Genomic DNA, 25,295 nt, shown 5'->3' with positions numbered 1-25,295 from the left:
TCTCGTTATTCTATTCAGAAAACAATAAAGTGAGAACCTGGAGTAACAAACCGTCCTTTACACCAGCCAAATACCGCGGCGTTGACACAGGCACCTCTCGAACCCTGGGGGACGTAAAGGTCTGACCTGCCGGGGCAGCCGCTCTCGCCACGCTGAGGGCCAGGGCCAGAACCTGACACATCCAATTCTCTGAAATTAGTTCACGTAGGCACCGATACAGGTAACGTTTTCCTTTAATGGTGAATGATTTTATAATGAAGCAGAAACATATCATGTATTCCATGCAACCAACCTCATTTATTGAAAAGTCCTAATTTTATTGCCTTGTTTAGTAACATGTTTGTTCAACAAACTAATCTTTCTCATGAAGCAAAGCACAACTTTTTCTTATAAATAGTATAAATTATTTTATTTACAGAAACTTGTTACAAAACAAATAGACTATATATTTATTTTTCTTTTAAATATCCAAAGTAATTTTTCTATCCCATGACATTTGTTCATGTACTATACAGCAGCCAACACAGAGTTCAGCTGATCAGATGCTCTTGATTATGTATACAAATTATCAAACTATTCACACATTTTACACAGGAGATTGCTTTTAGAACCAGGCTCAACACCGAGCAAGATGCTTTCAAGGCCTACATTCACATTGACATTATGTAGTGCTCATTTTAAAGTTATCTTTAAAATGTAAAATATCTTGCACAAAAGGTAAAAATGATTATTTTCTGCTGACCGGTGAAACATTTCAGAATCTTTCTAAGCCCAATTCCCTCCTCCAGGACAGAACGAGTGAAAGACGAGAGAGAGATTCCTTGGCAAGAGAACTCTGACAGGAAGACAACTGCCTTAGAAATGTCACTTGGAAATCACATCTTTATTTTTTAATGGGTTTAAGAGGTACTTACTTGTGGGGTTTTTTTGTTTGTTCTGTTTTCCTGGAATGCCGACTATTTTAAACCTTTTCTAAATTATTTTATTTATGAATTAATAACCCCCTCTCCCTCCCCACCTAAAATGAGACAGTTAAATAAACTGCTGGTTAAAACCATATTTCAAACTCCTCGGCATTATATTAAATATGAGTTATCAGTGGGATTGTGCCAACACAAGGTATTCTAATTAAAAGATTTTACAAAAGTTACCAGCATCATTCGCTTTCTTTTGTCAACCCATCTCATTAATTTCAGAAAATATATATATATGTATGTGTGTATATATCTACACGCGCACACATACATATACATACACACACATATATTGTATATAGGTGGAAAAAGCAAGCTCCAACATTTCAACTGAACATTCAAGTCTTTTAAGGAGAAGCTGTCTAAACAGTCCAAGCTTAAAACTAGTTATATCAGGCACTTTCAGTTTTTCCGTTAGTTTTAAACCACATGAGACCCACACGAATGCGCACGCACACACACGCACACGAACACTAAAAAAAAGAGAAGCAGTGTGTCACTTAACTAAATGTAGTCTTCTGGGAATCAGGCAACTGATAAGCAATGCCGTTATCCACCATTTCGGCTCCGATCCTGCGCTCGGGTTCCCGCGGCAGAACCCGACCGCACGACCCGGGGCAATATTTTTTGCGTGTATCCACTCCCGAGACATGAAAAGGGACACAGCTTTCACAAAACGGAGGCATCCCTTAAGTTGCAAAGTAGGCATGTTAACTATTGGCTTGGCAGTGAACCACTTCAAATTATAAAAAGGTATTTGCTTTTTTTTTTTTAATTAATTAATAAATAAATACTAGATGATCTCAATTGTACCAAAACTGGATATAAGAAAAAAAGACCTGTGCAAAAATACATATTTAAATATGTACAATCAATTAACAAAATATGTCTTCTGAAATAGGGATACTTCAATATTTATAATAGAACAAGAAATTCCAAAATAAAGATACAAAAGTATGTTTTTTTTTTTTTCTTGTATAACTCTTTGTTCATCATTGCAGCAATTTTTTAGGTTAAGAAAACTGCAGGAGTCATAACGAGAAGTTGGAAAGACTATAAAAACTGTATCTCTTAAATTAATACCAAAATCTGTCTAGAAACAACCCAGCCACTGCAAATTCAATTTTGCGAGGAAAATTAATTTTAAGCTTCCTTAATATTTACAGTAAGAACTATGTGACAATAAAAGCTTCAGGAACAATGTCCTGCCTAGAACCAAGATCTAAAACATAGTATTTAAGCACGTCTATGCTCGAGGGCAGACAGAATTTACAATGTTCTAACTCTTTACTCCCAATGGCTTACAACCGCGCGACGCAGGTGACTGCGGACGCTGGCTCGGTACGAGCAGCGATCAGGAATTCACTTTTCATCACGTCTGCACGCGACCGAAGCAGCACGGATTTGCCATTTATGCTTTCAGATCAACAGAACCTTAAAAACAGAGGAGAGTTCGATCACAAACTCACTAGCGTTCAATCTTGCCCAGTTTTTGTTTCCTTTACCTTTGTGTCTATCGAGGGTCAAATTGCACTTGTGACTCGCGCTATCCTGAAGTGGAAGCTCTGCCCCACGGACTTCATCAGAGCGTGGATTTCACTCCAAACGTGCAGGATTTAATACGCTTTGATTTCTCTTTGTGGCATATCACTTTGGTTCCTTTTACGTTAAACCAATCGCAGTTCTAAACAATCCTTTCAACAGGGCATCTTATTAAATATGAATCCTTTTGTTCCTGAAAAGTTGTCTTTTTTTTTTTTTTAAAAAAAGTTTGCATAATAAGTGTCTCTAGTACGTTGCTTTCTCAATGTGATCTTTCGTATCGATTCAAAGCTAAAGTGTCTGCATAGAGGCTTCTCGTTGTTTTGCTGTATAACAATGATTTCATAGCAAGTTCAGGTTAAACTGAAAGCATCGGTAGGTAAACAACTAAGCAACTGCTACTCAGAGTGGCTTTGGATTCCCTGATGTACTACTACTTGCCACCAGAACTGGGGAGAAGGCTGGGCTACGCAAACAGTTGGACAGGCTCAGATTGTCTCTTCTCAGCAACAGCTGGTGCCCCTTTAAGGCAGAAAAATAAAATATCTTCTCGGTTAGGAATTTGTTTTCCTTTGCTTTGCCCCTTAATAAAAGTTTAGTCAGTTTTGAGACTTTACCTGATGTTTAAAAACTTAACAAAAACATCCAGACGAATCAAATCATAGTACAATAAAGCCCTTTAGCGGAATTCACTTTTGAGGTGTTTTGAAGCAAGACAAAATATTTCATAAAAATTGGCTGGACTATATAAAACCGTGTAAAGCCCCCGTTATTCATAAAGCCTGGGTAGGTATGGGATGACTGTGATGCACACATCTGCACTTTACGGTGAACTCTGCTCTAAATTCATTCCAGAATTTTGGGAAAATAAAAATAAAAATATGAGTGGTTGAAAGTGTTACAGTTAACAATTTAGTTATACAAACAAGACAGAAACTTTTATGGGGTTTTTTTTTAGAAATTATTTAAATACTTAGTTTTAAAAGGGCTATTTTTACCAGCTGGAAGGCAAATCCAGCCTAATTTAACCAATAAAGTTGTTTTTTTTTTAAAATAACAAAGGCCTATGGTATACAGTATAGGTCAATAAATACGTTCTTTGGGCATGTAGTTTTAGAGGTTATTTGCCTTTGTCTGTTTGATCTTCTTGAATTTTTTTTAAACAAAATTAACTTTTCTTCTGCAATCATATCTTATTCAAAAGAATAGAAAATAGGTTTTCTATCATGCAAGTACAACATTTTTTATACTTGTTTTCTGAGCGATGGCCTCAAACAAGTTTTTCTGGGTTTTTTTTGTTGGGTTTGTACTGTTTTTTAAACTCCTGTTAGCTTCTTATCCCAAATTACTTGCAAAAGGCTGGGCAAAACACAGACTATTTTTTGAATTGTGCTATTTTTATATTCCATTAAAGGAACATTGCTATAAAAAACACTAAAGCCATATTCCCTTCTTGAGGGCTTCTTTCCATTGTGCCTCACACATTTTTTTCCCCCTTGTCGCGGGGTCCTCTCCATTGAGGGTGTCTGTCTGGTTAGCTATCACCTACAAAAGACACCATCAGTATAAAAATAAGTCCACAGTAACGTTTATTTCCCCCCCAGAAAACATTCGTTTGCCCAGCCAATCTATGTCAAATAGTGGCAAGATGATGTACTCCTGTAAGTAAAATCTCACAGGTTCGTAGCAAACAGTCCAGACCACCGTTAACACTGATAAAGAGCAATAATGTGGCTGAACTTCATCCAGTGTCCATTTCTAGTATATTCGCTGCTACAGACATGGCTTCAGGGAAATTCCTTGTTTAAGTGACAGTCCAGTAGATTTCCACACCTGAGGACCATGGGAAGTTGGGAAAACTCAAGGCATCTTGGAGTCCAGAAATCCAGATGGAGGTTTTGCTTGTAGTGAAAATTGTCCAGTTCGTTTCTCACCGTGGTGCGTTCAGCTATCAGGGACGTGCCTTTGGCTTTTGAGCAAGCAAAAGAAAGAGAAGGACGAGTGAGCCAGGCTGTTACAGCAGATGCCCTTAAAAGACATTTTCCGGATAACGAGAGCCTATTTTGGGGAGAATCAGCAGGCACAATGCGACACCACTAACACGCGGTTGGCTTCTCTGAGACTTGGCAATTCTCAAGCTAAAGCTCTTTAAAGTTATAATGGTTTTAGACATTATTTTCTTCCTTAATTCACTCTGTATATTTCTCCTGTATTTATATTGCACAGTCGAAATAGTAACTAGTAGGTAAGTCAAAAAATAAATTCCGCTATCTCAATGCTTTTTTTTGTTACAGCAAACAACACAATGGTGAAAACCTTCCTCTATGGCTGAAACTGAAAATTAAGAAACCATTCTGGAAAAGCTCTTACTGACCTCCCAGCTCTCCAGGTACACAGATTTCAGGTTACTGGCACCAGAGGAAACAAAAAGTTTCTTGGATTTTCAATCTTGAAAAATCTAGCTCTAAAGCTACTCTCTAAAATGCCATCTTCTATACTCTCATTGAGCTGCAGCAAATTATTTTTACCCCTCCAAGTCAATTTGAATAGTATTATTAGGAAGTCTGAGCTACCAGTTTCTAAATTATCTCTCATCCTAACTTATCAAGAACTTTATCTCCCAATACACTACTTTTCCAGTGCGATTTATTTAAAAAAAAAAAATCAAACCCCCCAATCTAGTTTTTAAAATGAGATCTGCTTCCTTTATAGTAATCTGTTTGCTTTACCGACTAAAAAGGTTTCTATCTTATTTATAACATTTAATCTCATTATTACTAAGAAGTTAGTCAATGACACCTTGGGATAATAAGCTTATTTTATCACAGTATCACAGTTCTGTTATCAGCATCACTATGTTCCACTTCATGGAATGTTTATTACTGACACAGAAACAAGAAGTCAGGCTGAGAGATGTAGCTCAGTTCCGTGGCTGGCTGGCAAGATTTACTTTCAAAACTACTTTTTTTAATTGTGAGGACTGAATTTCATCTGAGAGCAGTTCACAGGCAACATCTAAGGAACTTGGAGCGTCATATTTAAGGTTACTTTAAAAACAAAAAGCTACACTTTATGAGAGTGTTTATAAAAATCTCGTGTAAATGTACTATAAAAACACTCAAAACAAGTAGTGGACAAATAAGAGAACTATCTTTTTCTTGAATCGGATCTTGAATTGGCTAGCTAATAATTAAGAGAACACGGGTAATATACACACGTGAAGAGGCACGTTCATATTGGCTTAGTTCGAGACAAAATTTCATACCTGATGAAAAAGAGAATTGTTCATCAGCCCTTGCGTCCCTGGGATTGCACCAGTGTGTTTTGCATGAACATTGTTCACCGATGTCAATTTGGCAACTTTGTTTGATTTGCTGCTGCTGCTGCTGCTGTTTATGCTGCTTGAACCAGGTGAGCACTTTCTTTTCTTTCCCATAAATTTGTCAAGGGAAGTATGCGAATGTGAAAAACCGCTGTGTGAATTCACAGTCAGCTCGCTGGACTGATGAATGAACGGCCCTAAGGAGAGCGTGGAGTCGCTGCTGTTCATCATCACACTCATTCTCTTTATCGATTCTGCAGGGCTTCCAGTCGGAGGACCCCTCCCTGATTGGTCATGTTTGAGGCTAACCGAGTTAGCTTTGCTAGTCATACAGTTGAGGCCAACGCTGTGGGACGAAGCTGTCACCGATGGATGATAGGAGGTCCCAGAGTTTCCAGAGTTAACCACACAGTTTTTTCTAAAGGACTCTGTGGAATGAGAAGGTGCTAGCAGTGCGGAACTGTTTTTACGCTTCTTTCCTGAGCCGCCGCTGCTACTGACGCTGCCGGTACTGTTACAGGTGCCACTGCCAGCAGAAGATTCCTTAGGTTTAAAAGATTTGCTGGATTTCATTTTCTGAGGTTTGCTGGGCATAGGTGAAGGTACAGAGGAAAGCACTGTAGGTGTTGAAGGGGATGAAGACACTTGTCTTGATTGCATACTGCAGACAGGATCCACTGCACCCAAAGTAGCAGGATTGGCATTTAGTGTCGTTCCATGTGATGGTACCGATTTATTATTTAGAGACACACAGGAAGGAGATACCAACGCTGGCGATGACATAACCGTGGTGGGTAAGGGGAAACCTGCTGCACTGACACTGTACTGTGAAGCAGGCATTGAGTTTGTCCGATGTGGTGCACGAACTGATGCCGTGTTACTAGATGCTGGAGGAATTTTCCTGCAGGTGAACAGAAAAACAAACAAAAACCTACGTAGCTACCATTCTTTGGAATAATACCCAGTCTAATAATGCTACAGTAAAGCGAGTATCTTGAGGTTGGTTAATGCCACTAAAATATTTTATTAATTGTTGCAAAAAACGTAAAGCGTAGGCTATCAACTTTTGATCTGATTAATCTGAACACAAGATTACTATTGTTCTTTAACTAGAATCACAGGCTTCATGTATTTCTACAAATACCAAGAAGAATAAGAACTCTTTCACTTCTACTCACTTCCACATCTGTGAATTAAGATGCTTCTCCAACATGAAGTCAAGTGCACATCGAATATGGTTCCATCGCTTGTCAAACACGTAATAACCTCTTCCAATTTGCCGACTACCAAATGTGCAAAACTGAAAAGACAGATTTTATTGGTGTTTTCTACTTTCAATAACAACTCTGAATAACAATGCACTTGTTTATAAAAAATATTGCAAAATTAATATGCCTTTAGATGTTTAAATCAATGATAAAAATATATATATTAGAATATTTATTTCTATGGTATAACAACTATTTTATTTTAAATTTTTGGCCTTGGTATATTGGGATCATTGTCTTCCCATTTGATACTCCCATACTTATGGCCAAAAGCAGTGGTCAAATTTGAATCCCTCCCATTAAACAAGGAAGGACAATAGTGTGTGTGTACAAAACCATAATATATATATATGTAACATCTACTTCTGAGGAGCTATCAGTTGTCTGCTCGTAGTCTGTTTTAAAAAAAAAAAAAAGGGAGAAATTTGATATATAGGCTAGGCAATAGAGCTTGTGGTTTTTCTTAGACTAACTAGCTTTTGTCAAGTTTTAAATATTAAAACAATACATTACTGCTACCTTTACTGTGATGATTGGCACCGGAGTAAAAAAACGTGCATGCGTGTGTGGAAAAGTCCAGTAACAAAATTTCACCAAAAAGGCACGTGTCCTTATTCTGAAACCACAGCCCAGTGGTTTCACAGAGCAGTTACCAATTTCACCTTCTGTATTTTGGCATTTTGATGTCTTTTTGATTGGGGAAGTGAGCTCCAAACAGATTTCTTCAGTATATTTACTTTGCAACTACAGTTAAACCTTCCACTGCCTACTAAACAACCAAATAATTTTCTTAAAATCTAGGAAAAACAAGTCACATATCCAATAAGGAATCACCCTTAAAACCCCCAAGTAATTTGTTTACAAGTTCAAAGCCAGCGAGAGACCAAGGTTAACTTTTACTTGGAACATACAGCGGCTGGTTGAGGATGATGACCTGAATAATGACAATCCAGTTTTTCAACAGGCTCTTCTTTTTCATCACATTCTCCCTCATCACTGGATAACCGAGATGCTGGCTCAGCTGCAGGCAAGGGAGGGTGTGGAGACTCGTGGACAGAAGGAGTCTCGCTAGGGGCATTTCCACTGTGCTGGGCTGGACAGCCTGGAGGCCTGGGCAAGGCAAGCGGTAAAGGTGTTATTGAACTAAGTCTAGTTAAAAAGCTTAAATTACTGATAGAAGGAAATCTACATTAACAGAGATTTCTGATATTTTCCACAGTCTCATAACGCATCCACCGAGGGGAAGGACAGGAGGGACGGTACCCCTGGAAAAGCAGCATTGCCCGATCACTGCTGAACCACTTTCATTGACGCAAGTCAGCTTTTGCTACTTCAAACACCAACCCCTCCTCGCTAGGAGTTACAGCTCAGCGCGTAATTGCTAATTGCGGACATACAGTCACCAGGCCTAGAGCAAAACTACTGCCCTGTCCAACAGATATTGCTCTTTCAAAATCCACTTGCTGAAGGTACCAGTATTAATTTCATACCATTAGATGTGCAGATTTTCCTTACCTTGGAAGACTGGGGGGATGAGGTTTGGGTTTATTAGGTAATAAAGGCTTTGATTCTGTAAGAGTAACTCCATGAGAATTTTGGTGCAGCTCCTGGGAAGATTTAGTAGGTGAGGGATGTGGTTCCCTGAGAGGGGGCATCTGCTGATGATGATCCGAATGTCGAAGAAGTTCCTTTTCCCTGGTTTTGCTTTTGTGCTCGGCTAGTAACACATCAAATCGTTTTCTTCGACCCTGTACAGCCCTCCGCTGGGTTAAGGAATGTGTCTGCAAAACCACAAATAAATCATTAATCTCAGGCTATTAGATTTGTGGAAATCGAACACTCGAAACACATGTCTAGACCTCTAAAACAGAGAAAATCACCACATTCATGTTTAGTAAACAAATGGAAGAATGACTTGGAAAACAAACTTTAAAACTGCCTGGTGGATGATTATATCCCTATCTGATACAAAATAACAAAAACCAGCAATTGAGTAAAAGGCTTCTTTGGCAATTTCTTTTTTAAAAAGAAATTTGAAAGTTCTTATAAGGTTAAGACTAGAATTGAAAAATATTTTTTACGTCGGTATTTTAATTGCCAACTAGTGCACAACCAAAAATACTAAACATTTAATTTCACTTATGAAAATATTTATCACAATAATGTTTAAAATCAGACTTTTAATGGGAGCCATGAAAAATATTTAAAAAACACTTTGCCTCCTTCTAAATACTGATATATTAAATGAAAACTAATGTAATCAAATAGATATTAAGGAATGCAAAAAAATACAGTAGAATCCATAGTCAGACAGAACTCAAAGTCCTTCGAGTGTCCTGAATAGAAAGATGTACCTGTGTATATATGGCACAAATTCTAGGTACAGTGAAATAGATGGGAGTTATTTTTCTGAATTGTTAAAGTCACATACAATACCTTTTTTCCATACGGCATAAAAGGTTTTACTGGGTTCATTTCAGCAGGTACAAATTATCATCACATAATTCAGACACAAACACCAATTCCGAAAAAATATTTTCTGAGTAGGTATAATATAAGGAATTGCTGAGAAACATTTCTTTCCTCTTTTACACTTTTGATTTGCCTAGTTCTCTTGTAAAATCTTGAAGCTTTCCCCTCCTCTATTAGCGAAACAATTGCCTCCCCCTTGTAATTCCAAAAGGGCAACGTGTTCAAGTTCAGTTCCCCTGGGTCATTAGTATCAGCTTCATTTACCTTTGTGCTGTAGGTGGTTTATTTACCAGATGCTTCCCCTACCGACAGTTTAGCTGCTTTGCAGGGAAGTAGTGAAATACTACACAATTGCAGGGGATCTGGATTTTTGGTTCCTCGGGACTAAGTGATACCCCTCTCTCTCCCAAGACTTTTGGGCCAGAGGACATTCATTTAACTAAAAGTTTTTACGGATTGTTTAATTTAGAGTTTGACCCCTAGGCTTTTTTGGAAGACTCATTTCTGAGTTGGCCGTAGCTGTACATCAAGTAGCATTTACACAAATACCTCCTAGGAGGGGGTGTGAGAGGGAAGCAGCTTGATTTATTGAAATCCTGCATAAACAAATAATACTTTTCATGCTTATGAGGAATTTTAAAATTCATGATCTATGACCAAAGGTTATCCCCAAAAAAGAACGTAATTCTGGCCTCCTACTACCTACACATGGATTAAACTAATCTGTCCCATCATGTTTAAAGGGTTTATACAAAAATACAAATCTCCAGGTTACTTTAAGAAATATGTTTTTGAAAAAATAATTAACTGAACTTTGAAAACAATTCATTCTTGGTTCTGGGCAACATGTTTTGAGAGGTACCATTTACAGTCATAATTATGGACAGCAAAAATTTGTAATTTTCTGTCATATTCCTCAGGAAGTTGAATTAAAACTTTACATAATCTTATTCTGATTAAGATATCCTACCTTGCATGTCAAAGACCTAGTACAAGGTTTCCTGGTTTCCACATCAATGACACCACAGTATATATCAGGATCAAATTCTCTCTCTGTCAAAAGGTACACAGTTTTGAAAAGTTATGAAGAGACATTTTGAAATACTAACATTTATTTTCATTATAACAATCAACCATACTGGAAACTGTTTTCAACTGTAACACAGGCAAATGTACAAGTAAAAATGCACAATAAAGTTGTACACACTCTCAGCAAGTTTATGGTGTGCTGAAATACAGATCTCAAGTCTACAAACGGAATAGGGAAATTTAGAGCTGTAAGGGACCCCAAAGGAGAGGCAGATCCTGCATGCTGGGATTAGAGGTTGCCATCAATATGAACTGTGACAAACAAATGGTGCTTTTTTGTTGGTGGTTTCGGTGTTAAGAACTTTTCTACCTTTCTACTAACAAAGTTATTGTGTTTAAAAAGTGTAAAGAGCAGATTAGGTTTACATTTCCGAGTTTATGAGATGGCGATTGTTCCATTTTCTTTGTACACTTAGACCTTCTATATAGAAAGAAGGAAAAGAAAATCTTTAGAGATAGTAGAAGAGTATAATTTTAGAACTGTTAAGAACTGAAAGGCCCTTGAGGTCTGTATGGTTTCTGAAAGCAACAGCGACATTCAAGTTGTTTGTGTCCTTTAAGAGTACGTCAAGTTATAGATTTAAATTCTAGTATATAAAATGTACCTAATTACAAGTTACAGTGTTACAGAAGTGTTTTACTTCTGAAACTGATTTCTATATATTCTATATATGTATTTCTATAGATACACTACTAAGAGGAATATAGGAAATAATAATGAAAAACAATTACCTGACAATCTTTTATGTAAAAATTTCCTATTATTTGTATTTTCTTCAGGTTTCTTTTCCAAAAATGGAGGCACAGAGAGAAGACCTTTACCATTCAGTATCTGTCCAGGGGAAGGCAAGGGTGGCTTTGGTATTGAGGGACAATTAAGGCCAGTCTTTATTGAGGAACTCACAGTAGTAGAACAAGTTGGACCAACAGCAGCTTTCAGTTGGGCACCATCTATCTTTGGATGAATCTTTTCCACTTTGACAGATGGAGTCATACTATTATTTATGAAAAACAAAGGGCGTAAATTGAAAATTATAGTCAAAAGTTATAAAAAGTACTTAAAATATGTTAGTACTCAACAATACTCTGATCTGTTCACAATGCAAATGTAGACCTTCCTCCTTTATTTCCATTTTTTATTTTCACATTTTTTATTATGCCCATGATCTCTTCTGTCCTCTGTTCCCCACTTCCTTGTATTTCAGAGAGTCATCAGGGCCTTCGGAAACTGTTATTTGGAGTCACAGGTACAGCGTATCACCAAAGCAACTGCAATGGGCCTGTTATGTCCAGTGAGAAATGCCCTGTTCTGTGACAGTAAATTGTATTATCAGTTCTGCAATCTCACACATGCAGGTCAAAAATCACCTGAATCAGAGCTAAAACTCCCTTATGATCAAAGTATGCAGATTAGATGAAAGAATTAAGAACCCTAGTAAAATGACCGTTATTTATAGTGATTTAAGATGCAGCTCTCCAACAGTTCTTGTTCAACAGAGTCATGAGTATTATCCATAATCTTAGACTGCCAGAAAAGATCTGGAGGAGTTTAAAGTGATTATCTCTTAAACCAAAACCCCTCTGAAACAAAAAGAAATTCTACTGATGTAGCAGTGACTATGCAAGTAATAACATTTAATTCTTTGTCAAAACACATACTCACATTTTATCATGGGGAACTTTGCTATGCTGTACCGAATGCATTAACCTGTTGTTTCCGCTGATCTGCAGCTTGTCTTTGGGTGATTTCAACAACTTGGAATTTGATGATGATGTACTAGTACCTCCACTGGATGAACGATTGCTCCCACTTCCACTGCTACCTTTGTTTTTTGAAGGGAAAGATGAAATGAGGGAAAATACTGAAGAGGAAGGTGGAGTCAAAGGCGGCTTGCTGGAGGAGCTGTGTCTTCTTTCTGAAAAGGAAGGGGAAAAAGGGGTTTTAAGCTCCCATATAGAAACAATTCTTAAATACTACATATTGTCATTTACTCCGTTGGCAGTCTTCCTTGATTGGCTTGGGAGGTCCCCTGCCACACACAGAGCCTCACTGAAATCCATGAGGCTCCACTCATTGCTGGTCCCCAGCTGGTTATGGGAGTCTCTTTGAAATTTGGCGGCTACATTCCTCAGCCGCTAAAAGTTTAGCTTTTAATAACACTGTCCACTCTCTCCACCTTCAAGAAGAAGAAAGGGAGAATCAGACCTAAACCTCAGACACACAAAGCAGACGCCCCCCTATCCTCAGGCCAAGCAAGCTTAAATATCATATTTCCTCAAAGGATAACATCTGTAAGTATGTCTCCCAATGGTCAAAATTATATTGGAGCCAACATTTTAACTTCCACTTCATGACAACCTTCTGGTATGGTCTACTAGACCTTCAGTGTGGACATCCCTGAGAACAGCAACCCAAGTATTGACCTACCTTGGGTTTTGGGGTGTTGTGGGATTTGTTTTGTTTTCCTTTTATTAACTCTGTAAGATTTCTATTTAGGAACAACATCAAAAGGAGCAACAGATATTCTTCTACAAAAACAACTCCAAAAAATGAATATTTGAATGTGTTGGAAATTATTTAATTAACATTAAATCACTAACATGAATACATTGTTAGGACCATTTCAGTTAAAATAGCGTGTATTATAAAGGTAGCTCTTTGGAACAATGAATTCTGAGTCACAAAACACCTGACAGCTTCAGGAAGTACCCAGCTCTGCCTACACACGGACACGTTATTTGACCATTTGCTCAACTGATACTTGGACACCTGTGATTCCTCGATGATCGGTGTAATCAACACCTGCTTAAGAGACATGTCTGGCAATCAAGTATATGCAAACCACAGATCTAGGAGAAAACCAAGAATGATCAGGTCTGTCAGGGGAATGGAAAGGCACCTTTCTCTGCCACAGCAGTAACACCTTTTTCTCAGCCAAGAATTGCTAAAGGTGCCCAAATCCACCGCCAATCAATCCCAGGATCAGCTTACAGATTTTGACTTAAGTACTTAAACTGTGAAAGACACAGGCTACTCATGAAGTTACAACAACTACAGCCAAGAGTGAAAGTCCAGCATGCAACCTGTAATGCTCTGGAAAATGTGAATTAATACATCTGTGTTCTCCTTATATGACCTATTTCTACCTCAATCCTACATACAGCAATCATATGCCACTCAGGTGATGACCAGCCAGGACTCCATTCGTAGCTGGAAGCCATCACACAAGACAGCATCAACCCTGCACTGATGTCGTCAGGCTCATCACCCGCTGCACAGCTCCTGCAAGACTGTAACAGCATGCAACAGCAATAACCAGGGAAAAAAAGTCAAGTTGCTCCAGCATTGCAAGAGGAAGACATGGGAGTAACACCTGGCAAGCTGATTTCTTACAGAGGTGGGGAAGCAGCATTTTAAATACGTTCATTAGCTCAAGAGGGAAAAAAAGAAAGAAAAAAAAAAAGAAACAAATAAACAAACCAAAAGATAATGAAAAAGCATCGAGCTCAGACTAGGTAATTCCCGTCAAGAACTTATCTCTGAGACAGAACCAAGTGATGTGTGTTTCTCTGTTTAACCGCAAAATAGGTGCAAACTACCTAACAAACCTTCTGCTAAAGAGTCATTGCTTATTAATTAATATTTACCCAAAAGCTCTGAGAGGTCTGGTGAAATGCCCAACAGAAATACATAACAAATGCAGTAATTTATCACCCACCTCAAGAAACAACTGCTTTAAAATTATAATATTTAGAACAACTAGTTGAAAATCATCTACTTCGTTTTCTAGAACCAGATGCCATTGAAAAATTTGTAAGTGAAGTATGTTAGCACATTTATGTTCTAGTAAATGGCTGTGCTTCTAAGATGACATACTGTTTATTGCCAAATGTCTTTTTATAGCAATGGCAAGAATCCCTGAGCAGCTCTGATAAGTCACTATTTGAGGGCCATTAGTTCAGCAATGCTACACCCTGTGAGATTACTCTGCGAGATAGTAAGAAAAATTGCTCAATACTCTTCCACCTTCTGTATATTTAGAAAATTCAAAGTCCAAGTTCTTATCACAGTTAGAAATAATCTCTAATAAACCGGTGGATGACTAATGCAATCTTAGCAAGTTTGTTTTGATTTTTTTTTTTTCTTTCTGAAGGAAGAGAGGGTGTTACTTCCTTGGAGAAAACCTGGCAGACGAGAAGAGAAAGGGACTAAAACAAGACTATTTCCTTGCGTCCCATCATTAGGAACAAACTAGATAGAATATTTATCTGAGCTATTAATCCAAATGATACGAACACTTCTTTTCTGGTAACTTTAACTGGTACTGTGCTGGTACTGAACTGAGATGTCACTGACTACTGTTCACGTGAATGTTTCAAAGCACCAGTCTCAATACAAGTGAGTTAATATAAAAAAAAAAAAGTGTTTTAAACTGCTGATAATAATAGAAAAAATTGATCCAAGAGAACTAAGGCTAGTGGCTGATCACACACCAGCATTACTGTCTACCTGTCAGAGCAAATTTCCATTCTACACAGACGTACGATTTAGAACACACCAAAAAAGCCAAATGAGCTTTTTCTAGAATTTTGGGACAATTTCTGAAAGAGATATTTTAACATTGTAAGTCTGTGAAACCTTCACTCACTCCTTCTGTATGTAAACATGACTTGTGTAGTTTATCAACAAAATGAGAAGACTTTTCAGCTAATTTTTTTGTAACCTGCCTGGACCTGTTTCATGTTGGCTTATGTACAAGTAGAGGTAGGGCTGCTACTAGGATCTGCTTCTATATAATGTTTCAGTCTTTTTATAAAATTCATGTTCTTAAGTGAAACCTTCTTAAGGTCTGTTTTGTAAACCACGTGAAGACTACTGATAGTCTCATCTTATCTGAGAAAACTAATATTATTTTTGAAACCAGACATGTGTTAAGCATGGCATATTGGATCTAATGAATGTATTTATTGACAGACTGACATAGTCTTTTAATGGAAAAATTGCTACACAAACTGTCACTGAATAATCAAGACTACCATGCTTATTATGCTAAGCATATTATAATGATAAATTCTACTAATCATCTTCCAATCTAATATGGTTCCCATTTGCCATTAACTCTGACTCAGCCTGAAAACATTTAAAATATAATTATCTCCAGGTGTTCAGTTTTCAAATTTTAAAAGTTAGCACTCCATCCCTTACCTTCACATAACTCTTTTTTTTTTTTTTTTTAATGTCATGATTGCTTCTATAACATCAAAGTAGTATTTCAAATACTGTACCTGTGGAACACAATTCTAAACTCTAAAATTTGGGGGGAGGATTTTTTTTTTTTGTTTGGGCTTTTCTGTTGTTGCTTGATTTTTGTTTTGTTTTTTTTAAACATCCAAAAGATTTGCGTTTTGGCTTTGGACAAGGAACCAGAAAGTCTTCCTTAATCCTACAGCACTGGGTAGAATCTGACCTAAGATGAAAGCTGCATTCAACACTAAACCTTAACAGATAAAACTCCTCCCTAAATATCTTTGCATTTACAGAACATCTCTGTGACCCCCCTAAGGAGAAGGGCTGTACAGAGAGTTAGAAAACTGTGAAAAGGAGGCAGCATCCCAGCAAAGGTTGTCTCTGCTCGGTGACTGGGATATCTATTAACTATCAATTTGGAAAAATACAGCAATAGTTTGTGTGCTACTGGACTTACGGTTGAGCAAGAATTATATAGGTGGACTGCCAAAGCACACAGGACTTCCTGATAAACAGATATTGATAACTTAAATCTCTTCAAGAGCTTTAAAAAAAAAAATTAAACCGCTTCACTTGGCCTTTAGTCTGACTGCTAATTTTCTTGGGTTTAAAAATCTTATTTTCCATTGTAAATTTCCTACTAACCAACAATAATTTCTGACAAAATGCAAAAAAAAAAAAAAAAAAAAAGTAACCTGGAAAGGAAAGGAAAAAAGAGGAAAGAAAAAAAAAACCAAGAAAGCTTCTCACCATGTTTGGCTTCTTATTCCTCAATGGGTAAACACTTGGACTGTGATTTGTAACTTTATTTCTACATTAAAAGATCCTTTTATAGAGAAAAATATTCTGTTTCTCATTAAATGCTACTTTCTTTGCTGTCTGCTTAACAAAAACCCCAAAACCTCAAAAAGAGTAACAGTACTCTTAAATGTCTTCAAAATGTTCCAGGTCTACACTTAGCTCTGAAAATTTAGGAAGTGGTTTATGCTGTTCATTCTCTCTGGGCATCAATTAATAGCTTTGGGCAGCAAATACAAGATGTACAGATCAAATTTCATAAACACTTTTTTTTTTTTATACTGCTTTCTTACATAAGTACTGGGCAAAAAGTCAAACTGACCTGTGCCAGTGCTAGCAGAGCCGACATTAAAAATGAAGCACACCCATTTGAACACACACAAGTTTAATTCAGTGAAATATGTCGCAATTTCAGTTACCATTTAAAAAAAAGTTTTAACATCAGTTAACCTAGGTGTAAGAGTATGATTCAGACTACAGAATTAAATGCATATATTGAAACAAAGCATAAAGATAAGTTTATGTTTAAGTAATTATTATTTCATGTATCTGTCTCACTGAAAGTATAAGCATGATAAAAGCGCTACGTAAACCAAACTTATCTTTTTTTCCATCACACTGAGCTACTGTTTGACTTGTCATTTGAGAAATGATTTAGTACAGCCATATTAAAACGGACATCTTTTACCTGAGGATAACATTTATATTCTCTCAGTATGACTGTTCCATTTCTAGAGTAATTGTGAGGAGCTAATTTACTTGGTCTTCTAATTTCTCCAGAAGGATCAGATCCATGACACGACAGGATGCTGCTCTGGAAGGACCCCTCACTGTAACTATAGATTTTACTCAGCAACCAACTGAAATCCCTCTTGCAGCTCTAAGCCAAATGCCTGTGTTAGGCTCTGATCCACCATCACTCTGACCTCACCATGACAAAGAAAAAAAAGAAAAAAGTTAGATCCGTGAGGATTTTGCAGGGGAAACTCGGCAGCTAAAACAATCATGGGCACAGCAGGCAAATTACTCTTCCTTTGATGCCACCCTGGCGCCACGCAGCTCCTTGGGAGCAATCGCCTGTGCGGGATCTTGATCTGCTGCTCACTCACTCATTGCTGCTTGATTATCCCGCTCTAATCACGGGGCCTAGATACCAAGGATCCTGCCTTAATCTTCCACTCATGTCCCTTTAATCATCCCATCAGTTCTGTTTGCACTGTAAATCAGGATGAGGTCACTCTGTCTTCCATTGTTGCAGTGTTTAAACTTACACTATTAGCTGAACCGCACACAGCACCTAAACAAAGTTATATTTTTCACTCCAGCAAGAAAGTTACAGAAAATAATATTTATGGAGTCCAAGCTATCAGACAGACAGACTGCCAAGGCCTGATTGACCCCAATGCAATCTGTCAGGTCTCTACAGAGAATTCTTCTTACTATGTCATTTAAAAAAAAAACAACAAAAAAACCACGAACCGTTGCTTTGCAACCGGCAGATGATATTATTGTTTATCACTCAGTGTTAGCAAAACCACAAAGAGAATCTGACTGACAGTCATACTATGCTTATGGCACTCCATTCACAGAAAAATAACACTTTAGCAGGAAAGAAAGAAAAGAAAAAAAAGGAAATATGTAATTTATGTTGCAGCATACCAAATGCAACTTAGGGTGGCACATACATAAGCATTATGTTGCTTTATGTGTTTATATCACTTACTACAATGGTCTTCCTTATTTTGACCAGAGTCCTTCACTATTATAAATAAATAGTAATAGGTATAAACTATTTATCTAACAGGTTTATGTAATATCTTTTATACAGACTATGGCCAAGTTAGCAATACTGACACAGCCTAACGTCCTGTACTTCCTCACTTTAAAAATATTAAGAGCATTTGCAGTACACAATGTTTCTATTGCCTGTGTAGATACCATTCTGTAAAGAGGCAGATAGAACTTTACTTAAAATGAGTCTCTTCTCAAAAATCCATTAAAATGCAATACCTAGCCAATTTTGAAGAGTATGTTTTAAGACCCAGGATTCACCTCCAGAACTTGTTATGTTACCATAGCCAAACATTTGCTTTGCCTAGCTGAGATTTAAAACGTCCTGCTTTATATTTTTACATCACACCTTCACCACATATGTGCTACAGCGTTGTTCAAAGACAGTCTTACACTTACACTGAGATGGTTAGTACCTAAGATGACAAAATTACCTTCTTAGGGGCAAAAAATAGAATTTAAATTGAAGTCATACATTATAGAGCAAAACATAACTGCAGAGATCAATGATTTTTAAAAATCCCTTTAAAATGTTCTTTCACATTAAAGCAATTTGTGGAGGTTTCAGCTTCGTAAGCACCATGAAACATTTATGCTCTCCCACAATGAGAACTCAGAAAATTACTTTCCTCTCAAAATCCTTTGCTGAAACCAACAGACAAATAAAGTAAATGTATCAAGACCTTTCTATTTGCTGACTGGGTATGCTCCAGAATTCTGTGTGAGTTCCTAGGACATTTTTACTTCTCAAATGAGGGCTGTATCACCACTAAGCTTTACGTATCATCTGTTTTCTGCATCTTTGTTTAACTGCAGCATTGGTGCTCTGCTGTTCAGCACGCCTCGTCAGGGCAAAGGTCCCGCTCACTCTTCCAGGTACTAATTCTGCACCATTCCCTTGTCAATCACCTCCAAAACACACATTACAAGTTTCTCTAAAAAGCATATAAAATCTGGCTATGCTTTAACTAGGGTGCACTGATTTATTAAGAAAACTCCTAAAGACGAAATTTTTTTTTAAGATATGCTTTGGTCACAAATGCCCAATTCAGAACCCAAAGCTCTCATACGTACACGTACTTGGGTTTCAGTATATCAGTTCAGTTACATTTTATTTACACATCTTAAATCGGTGTGAATTACTGTGGAGGGATTTTGTAACTGATGTTTACGATGGTCCAGCACACTTAAATAATCTTCCTCATGAAATCCAAACTTCAATACAATCAAAAGCCACCAATCATTTTGAATGATGTGTTTGTAATAGCTACTTTAACTAGAAGTTTCACGTAACCTACTTCCTGTCAGTCCAGGACTCCCAGAGTGACAGATTTTAGCTCAGCTTTCACTTTGGTTTGTTTTTAAAAGCAGGTTTACCAGAGCATTTAACAGAGAAAATGCAAGCAAAGTTGGAAATCGGAAAACATTCTCTGGCTTTCGTCTTCCCCAGCCTCACTGCACTGCACTAGCTGTGCCACTTCAACCCTCTCAAATATCCTAACATTTAAATTTGAATATTTGCAAATTTGCAAATTATTTGCTCAGCTCCCAAGAGGTGTTATGAGGGTTAGTTAGTTAACCACATCCCTTTGAAGAGAAACAGAATGCAAACGTTAGCTATTATTATTTTGTTCATTTCATTACAGCGGTTATAAAGAAGCACTGGCTACTTTCAAAACTGTAAAGCCAATTACTGAACTTCTGATTTCTAAATACATATGTTTATAATTTTCCTAGAGATTTACTATCGAGAACCAAAATCCACTCACAAGCAATCACTGTGCAAAATACATTAGATAAAGGAGTGTGAAATTCTGGGTAAGGAGGGTCACAGTTTTGTTGCGGCATTGAAGAAAACAGAGAGAGGAGTGGAAAAAGATCATTTTCACTAGTAAGACTCTGAAGGCCAACTTTGATGCTTTAAAATTGTATTTCAAAAAGGAGATGATCCCATAAACGACGCTTTTAAAAATGGTACAACTACAGTATAGCCAGCATGGTGTTGTAATTCTCTAATAGCACAACACTAACCGGGTAGGAATAGCCACTATGATAACTGCTGCAAAACGGCCCCAAACCCCCCACGCCTCCCCTGATCTCCAAGATTATTACCCCAAAAAGGAGAGCGAGGAGCAGATTGCAGAGTTATTAAGAATGTAGCAAAAAAATAGTAACACTAAAACGTATTTAAATAAATAACCTTCAAGTACATCCCTTTCTCCACTGCTGCCTCTGTACACCTCTGTACATTACTGAAGCTAGTTTTTCCATTTTTCCATATTTGTTACTAATCCTTTCAAAACCCCTTGTATTCAGCACACACAAGTAGTTTTGTAATCAACTTCCACAGAATTTAACAGTCCTCTTTAAAATACCTGAGGTTTGCCCCTGAGAGATGTAAAATAACCTTTGAAGCATCAACCCACACATACTGCTGCCCCAAGCCTGCAGACAGGCCAAGGTTTCGCTGCGTCGTGCGGCTCCCTCGTGCAGTGGTAAACTGGAATTAGGGATGCTCCCATCAGGTTTGTTTCAGCTATTCAGAGCCCCGGGGAGACCAGTAAAACTCTCAAGGGCAACGTGGGAAAACTCACAGAAGCAGGACATTAAAGTATTCATGGGGCAGAACCACAAGCGAAGCGGAGCCAGGGAGACCGACTGTTGGCAGGCCCCCTCTGTCACCCAGAGGAGGATGTTTTCCCCATCTTTCTCCATCCCCCTCTTTCCTCAGGTAAGCCAAACACGAGGGCTTTAACATCTCAAAAAAATGTCCAAGATCAAACTTCTGGTACGCTTTCCCAACTAACTTGCCAAGAGGCAGAGGAAAGGCCAGATTTCTGACGGGGGAACTGGCCCTGGAACTTTCGGTCGGTAGCTGTCTTGTAAATCTGTCAAGCGCTGGAATATAAATTGCAAAGTTATTATGAAGGACAGTAGAGTGTCTTAGATGGTAATCGGGCCACGGAGAGATTATAGTGTCCACATTATGAACACTAATCTCTGCGTAGCCTGTTGATGACATGTCAGTACCTGCACTGTCTGATTAAAAAGAAGGTATTATATAAATAATTTTTTGCTATTAAAAAAATTTATTGTTTGGAAAAAACTGTGGAGAAGTCACAGTGATAATAAACAAAATCATCAAAGGTAACCAGTACAGATCAGCAGCGTACCAAGATGCAGTATGGGTCAGCTTCCTCAAAAATACAGCTGGAAAACTGTTGTCTCATATATGCTTACTCTGAGTGACATTAAAGAAAAGCTTCAGTTTTTCCAAACAAGCCTAAAGCAAATTAAAAATAAAAAAACACATTATTCCAAAGTTTAATAAAAAGTTGAGTAAAACAGAAGCTTTATAAAGAACTGTGTGTTGAAAGCATAGGAATAAAGAATTAAGGTAAGAACCACCACCTGATTTTCTCTCTCTCTGCCCATTTTCTACCCAAAAATCAGGTTTACACCTTTAACACCACGTTCTTCCCCTTCAGCATCAACAACACTCCTCTGAAGACCTTATCGCATATTATTATAACACTGGGTAATGTATTCAGATGAGTTCACACATCCAAATGCCTATCTAGCTTTCATCTTGCTAACGCTTCTATTCACGCCACAATCAGGAATTTTAATGTTTTCCCCTGTAGCTATTTCTTTACATGTAGCAAACTTTAATTGTTGTACAGTGACTGTCAGACTCAGCTCTGCTACCAAAAAAAAAAAAAAAAAAAGCTGGTGTTGAAAACTTGCTTAGACGCTGTTAGTGACCCAAAATACAAAGGGGGTTATGGGCTAACTGGTGAAGTTCTGGAGATAGGTTCCATTGAAATGGAAAGCTCTCCATGTGGAAAGAGATCAAGAAGAGTGAATTGACTTTGTTTTGAGCAGGAGAATAAGAGGGAAATATCACAGGATATATATATAAAAAAAATAGTAGTGCCAGCTAGGTAAATCACATTCTTTGAATTTGTCATTAAGAAACGACAGGATAAAAAGACATTGAGCCCATATCTTTTTCTTATGTAATGCATGACTAACTAGCGACATCCACTGCCACACAATACGAAAGCTTTGTAAGTTTAACAAAACATAAACATGTACATGGCTACTGAGAACTAGCCACAGCGGAGAAATGAGAACTGCGTGAGGGATCCAGGCTGGGGTTCTGCCTGCATGGCTAACACCTCATTTTCTGTCCAAGTCTTTAAACACAAGAAATGTTGAACTTTTTCAGGATGGAAAATGAAGATGGGAAGCAAACTTGTGGTAGGGCAAACTGCAGTATTTTTAAAAGATATTTCAAGAGTCAAGTAACTTTGTAAAATTTGAAATCTCTTGGAACGTAAATACTCAATCTGCAACATCAATAGAAAACAGAGAATAAATATTTTGGTTTGTTGCTTTAAATCAGAGCCTCACATTCTTTTACACTGATTTAAGGTTTTTAGGCATTAGTCATTTTTCAATTACAAAAAGGATCATTACAGCTTATTTCATTAACACTGGTCAATCACAATTGGCATGAAACAACTGTTTTCATGTTCAAAAACACTGACCATGTTAACTATACACTAATTAAAATTTTACAGCAGCATTAGCACAGCAAAGTCTCACAGAAATCACTAATACAGTCAAACGAGGGCACGAACCTACTGTGCTTGCACAATAATGTCTTTCAAATTAAATAAACCAGCCTTTTCACATTTCACTTTGAAAGAACCAAGCAATGCTGTAATTAGGATGTGCTAACTAAAATGTTTGTGGAAGTTTAACCTTTTAAATAAAAACACAACGGCACTTGACACATCCAGGCTGTCTCTGCATTTCCTGTTCCTCCGAAACGGAGATACACGGCACAGACCGTCCTGCCCACAGTCAGCCATCCGCAGAGCCGCAACAAGGAATGTATTTGCCCTCTGATTTATAAATTACACGGATGAGCACACTCAGGAAAACAAGCTAAAAAACTAACACGTTCTTAATAGTTTCGTTCTTTAATTAACACTTTGATTAACAGCCACCAATTTATCTAGAGGCCTGACAGCACTGCAATCGGCTAAGATTTTATTGCTCTTTTCTCCCCATCAGAGCTGTGCCTTCAGAGTACTTTGGGGAGATTTTCAAGTTTCTGTGGGGAAACAACTCAGGAGCAGCGGCTGCCCCCCGCAGCCCCCCGGCAGGCCCCTCGCCCAGCTGGCTCTGGAGAAAAGAGCCCTCGGCAGGGGCTGCGCAGCGCGGAGCAGAGCTCATGGCTTTGCCCCCGCTCCTGGCCAGCTCGCTGCCTGCCTGCTTTTGGAGCCGGGCCAGACCGCTCCGGTGACATTTCAGAAGGGCTCGCACCGACCGCTCACAGCACAGAATCCCTGGCTGGGAGACTGTCCGCCGAGACCCCACAACACCCGTGGGCAATGCCACCGGCCTTGCCAGGCTGCCTCGCCGACAGTGCTGGGGCTCCAGGCAGGCACCCTGTGGCAAACAGCTGCCCCGGGCCTCTGGCCAGCCTCAGCTTTACCTACAAGGTGGCATCGGCACCAGTCAGACACAGCAATGGCGGCAGGCTGCGCGGATGGAGGTTAACCCCCTCGATGATTCCCACGGTGAGCTGCCAGGCCCGTGCCAGCGGTGCTGGGTCAGTTCCTCTGGTGAACATGCTCGTCACCCGCTGCCCCACGTTGGGACGGTTCCTCTGTGGCTGCGTCACCCAGCCTGGGGACGCCCAGCACCCCCAGAACTGCAGCTCCCGTGGCTGTCGGTGGCTGGGGGGGACATGGCCCCTGCTGCCCCAGCTGAGTGTCTGGTGTTCTTCTCTGGCAGCACAAATTCACTCCAGTATTTACCTTCCCGATCTTCCAAATGGGTCTCGACATCTTAAATTTATGTATTCTGAGGTCCAAACGTCAAGGTCTGATTTCCATCCAAAGTCAGCGCATGGATACTAAAATCTAATTTTTATCAAATTACTGATTTCTGGACCATTTCCTAAGTATTCACTCAAAAATTACAGTGTATCTGTTGACAAAAAAGAAACTGCTTGTAGCTTTTTTTCTTGTTTTAAATTACCATAATCAAAGTTGAAATTTCTGGTCTTTCTTCAGTTATCAAATTACACACAAATTCATTTTAAAAACCAAGCACATCGCTTTTTCACGATAATAAAAAGTTTGCCAAGAGGAAAAGCAGTTGGCTTGTACAAACGCCTTTGTGTATTAGTATCCGTGTGATAGCATATTTCTTTCTTTTCATTAAGAACCATTTCAGCAGATTGAGTTTTGTTTGGGTTTTTTCTCTTTTTTTAAAGGAACGTACAGAGACCTGGATACTACTGCTGCCATTAACAAGCTTAGAAATGAACGCTAAATTCTAAACCACAAATACTAAACACTAAGTTTCCTGTGTCTGTGCACTCAGAATACGAGACAGCAACCAGTTCCTCTTTTGCTCTGAATTTCAAGAGAAGTTGACAGCTCCTGTCACCTACTCATTAATTGTTACGGACAACTCAGGAATACAAAGACATTTCCTTGGATTATGCTGTTTTTAAAACGCATCTCCTTCCATCGCTAAAATTAGTACCAGAGGCATACATGTTTTTGGAAGATTTGTTTCTATTGTACACTCTTCTACTTGACACCCATAATTAAAACTGGGTACGTCTCCAACACATTTTAGTGGTTCACAAAATTCTTGACTTTAAACTACTATGTGTGGAACCAGCACTGATGTATTTGTCATTTTAAAAGCTAGAATTTATCCTTCTTTAGTCTTTGATTTGGCCTACTCTTATTTTAGGACCA

At 38.3% G+C, this 25,295-nt stretch overlaps 1 protein-coding gene across 8 annotated transcripts in view; it reads right to left on the bottom strand.

Moving 5' to 3' along the window:
• Positions 1-215: 215 nt before the first annotated feature.
• Positions 216-25,295, bottom strand: part of ATXN7 (ataxin 7) — an 89,658-nt gene continuing 64,578 nt past the window's right edge. For all 8 annotated transcript variants that reach the window (XM_075762323.1, XM_075762319.1, XM_075762318.1 and 5 more), the window contains 8 exons: positions 12,331-12,583; positions 11,400-11,662; positions 10,549-10,631; positions 8,622-8,887; positions 8,018-8,216; positions 7,017-7,138; positions 5,782-6,739; positions 216-4,485 (listed from right to left, as the gene is read on the bottom strand). In XM_075762323.1, the coding sequence (XP_075618438.1) occupies positions 4,468-4,485; positions 5,782-6,739; positions 7,017-7,138; positions 8,018-8,216; positions 8,622-8,887; positions 10,549-10,631; positions 11,400-11,662; positions 12,331-12,583 (2,162 nt within the window). In that variant the 3' untranslated portion in view covers positions 216-4,467. The remainder of the gene's footprint in view (positions 4,486-5,781; positions 6,740-7,016; positions 7,139-8,017; positions 8,217-8,621; positions 8,888-10,548; positions 10,632-11,399; positions 11,663-12,330; positions 12,584-25,295) is intronic.

The sequence above is a fragment of the Balearica regulorum genome, chromosome 10 (assembly GCF_011004875.1).
Source record: "Balearica regulorum gibbericeps isolate bBalReg1 chromosome 10, bBalReg1.pri, whole genome shotgun sequence".
NCBI classification, from domain to species: Eukaryota; Metazoa; Chordata; class Aves; order Gruiformes; family Gruidae; genus Balearica; species Balearica regulorum.
Note: the sequence above shows the minus strand (reverse complement) of the source record. Positions and strands in the feature narration are given on the sequence as shown.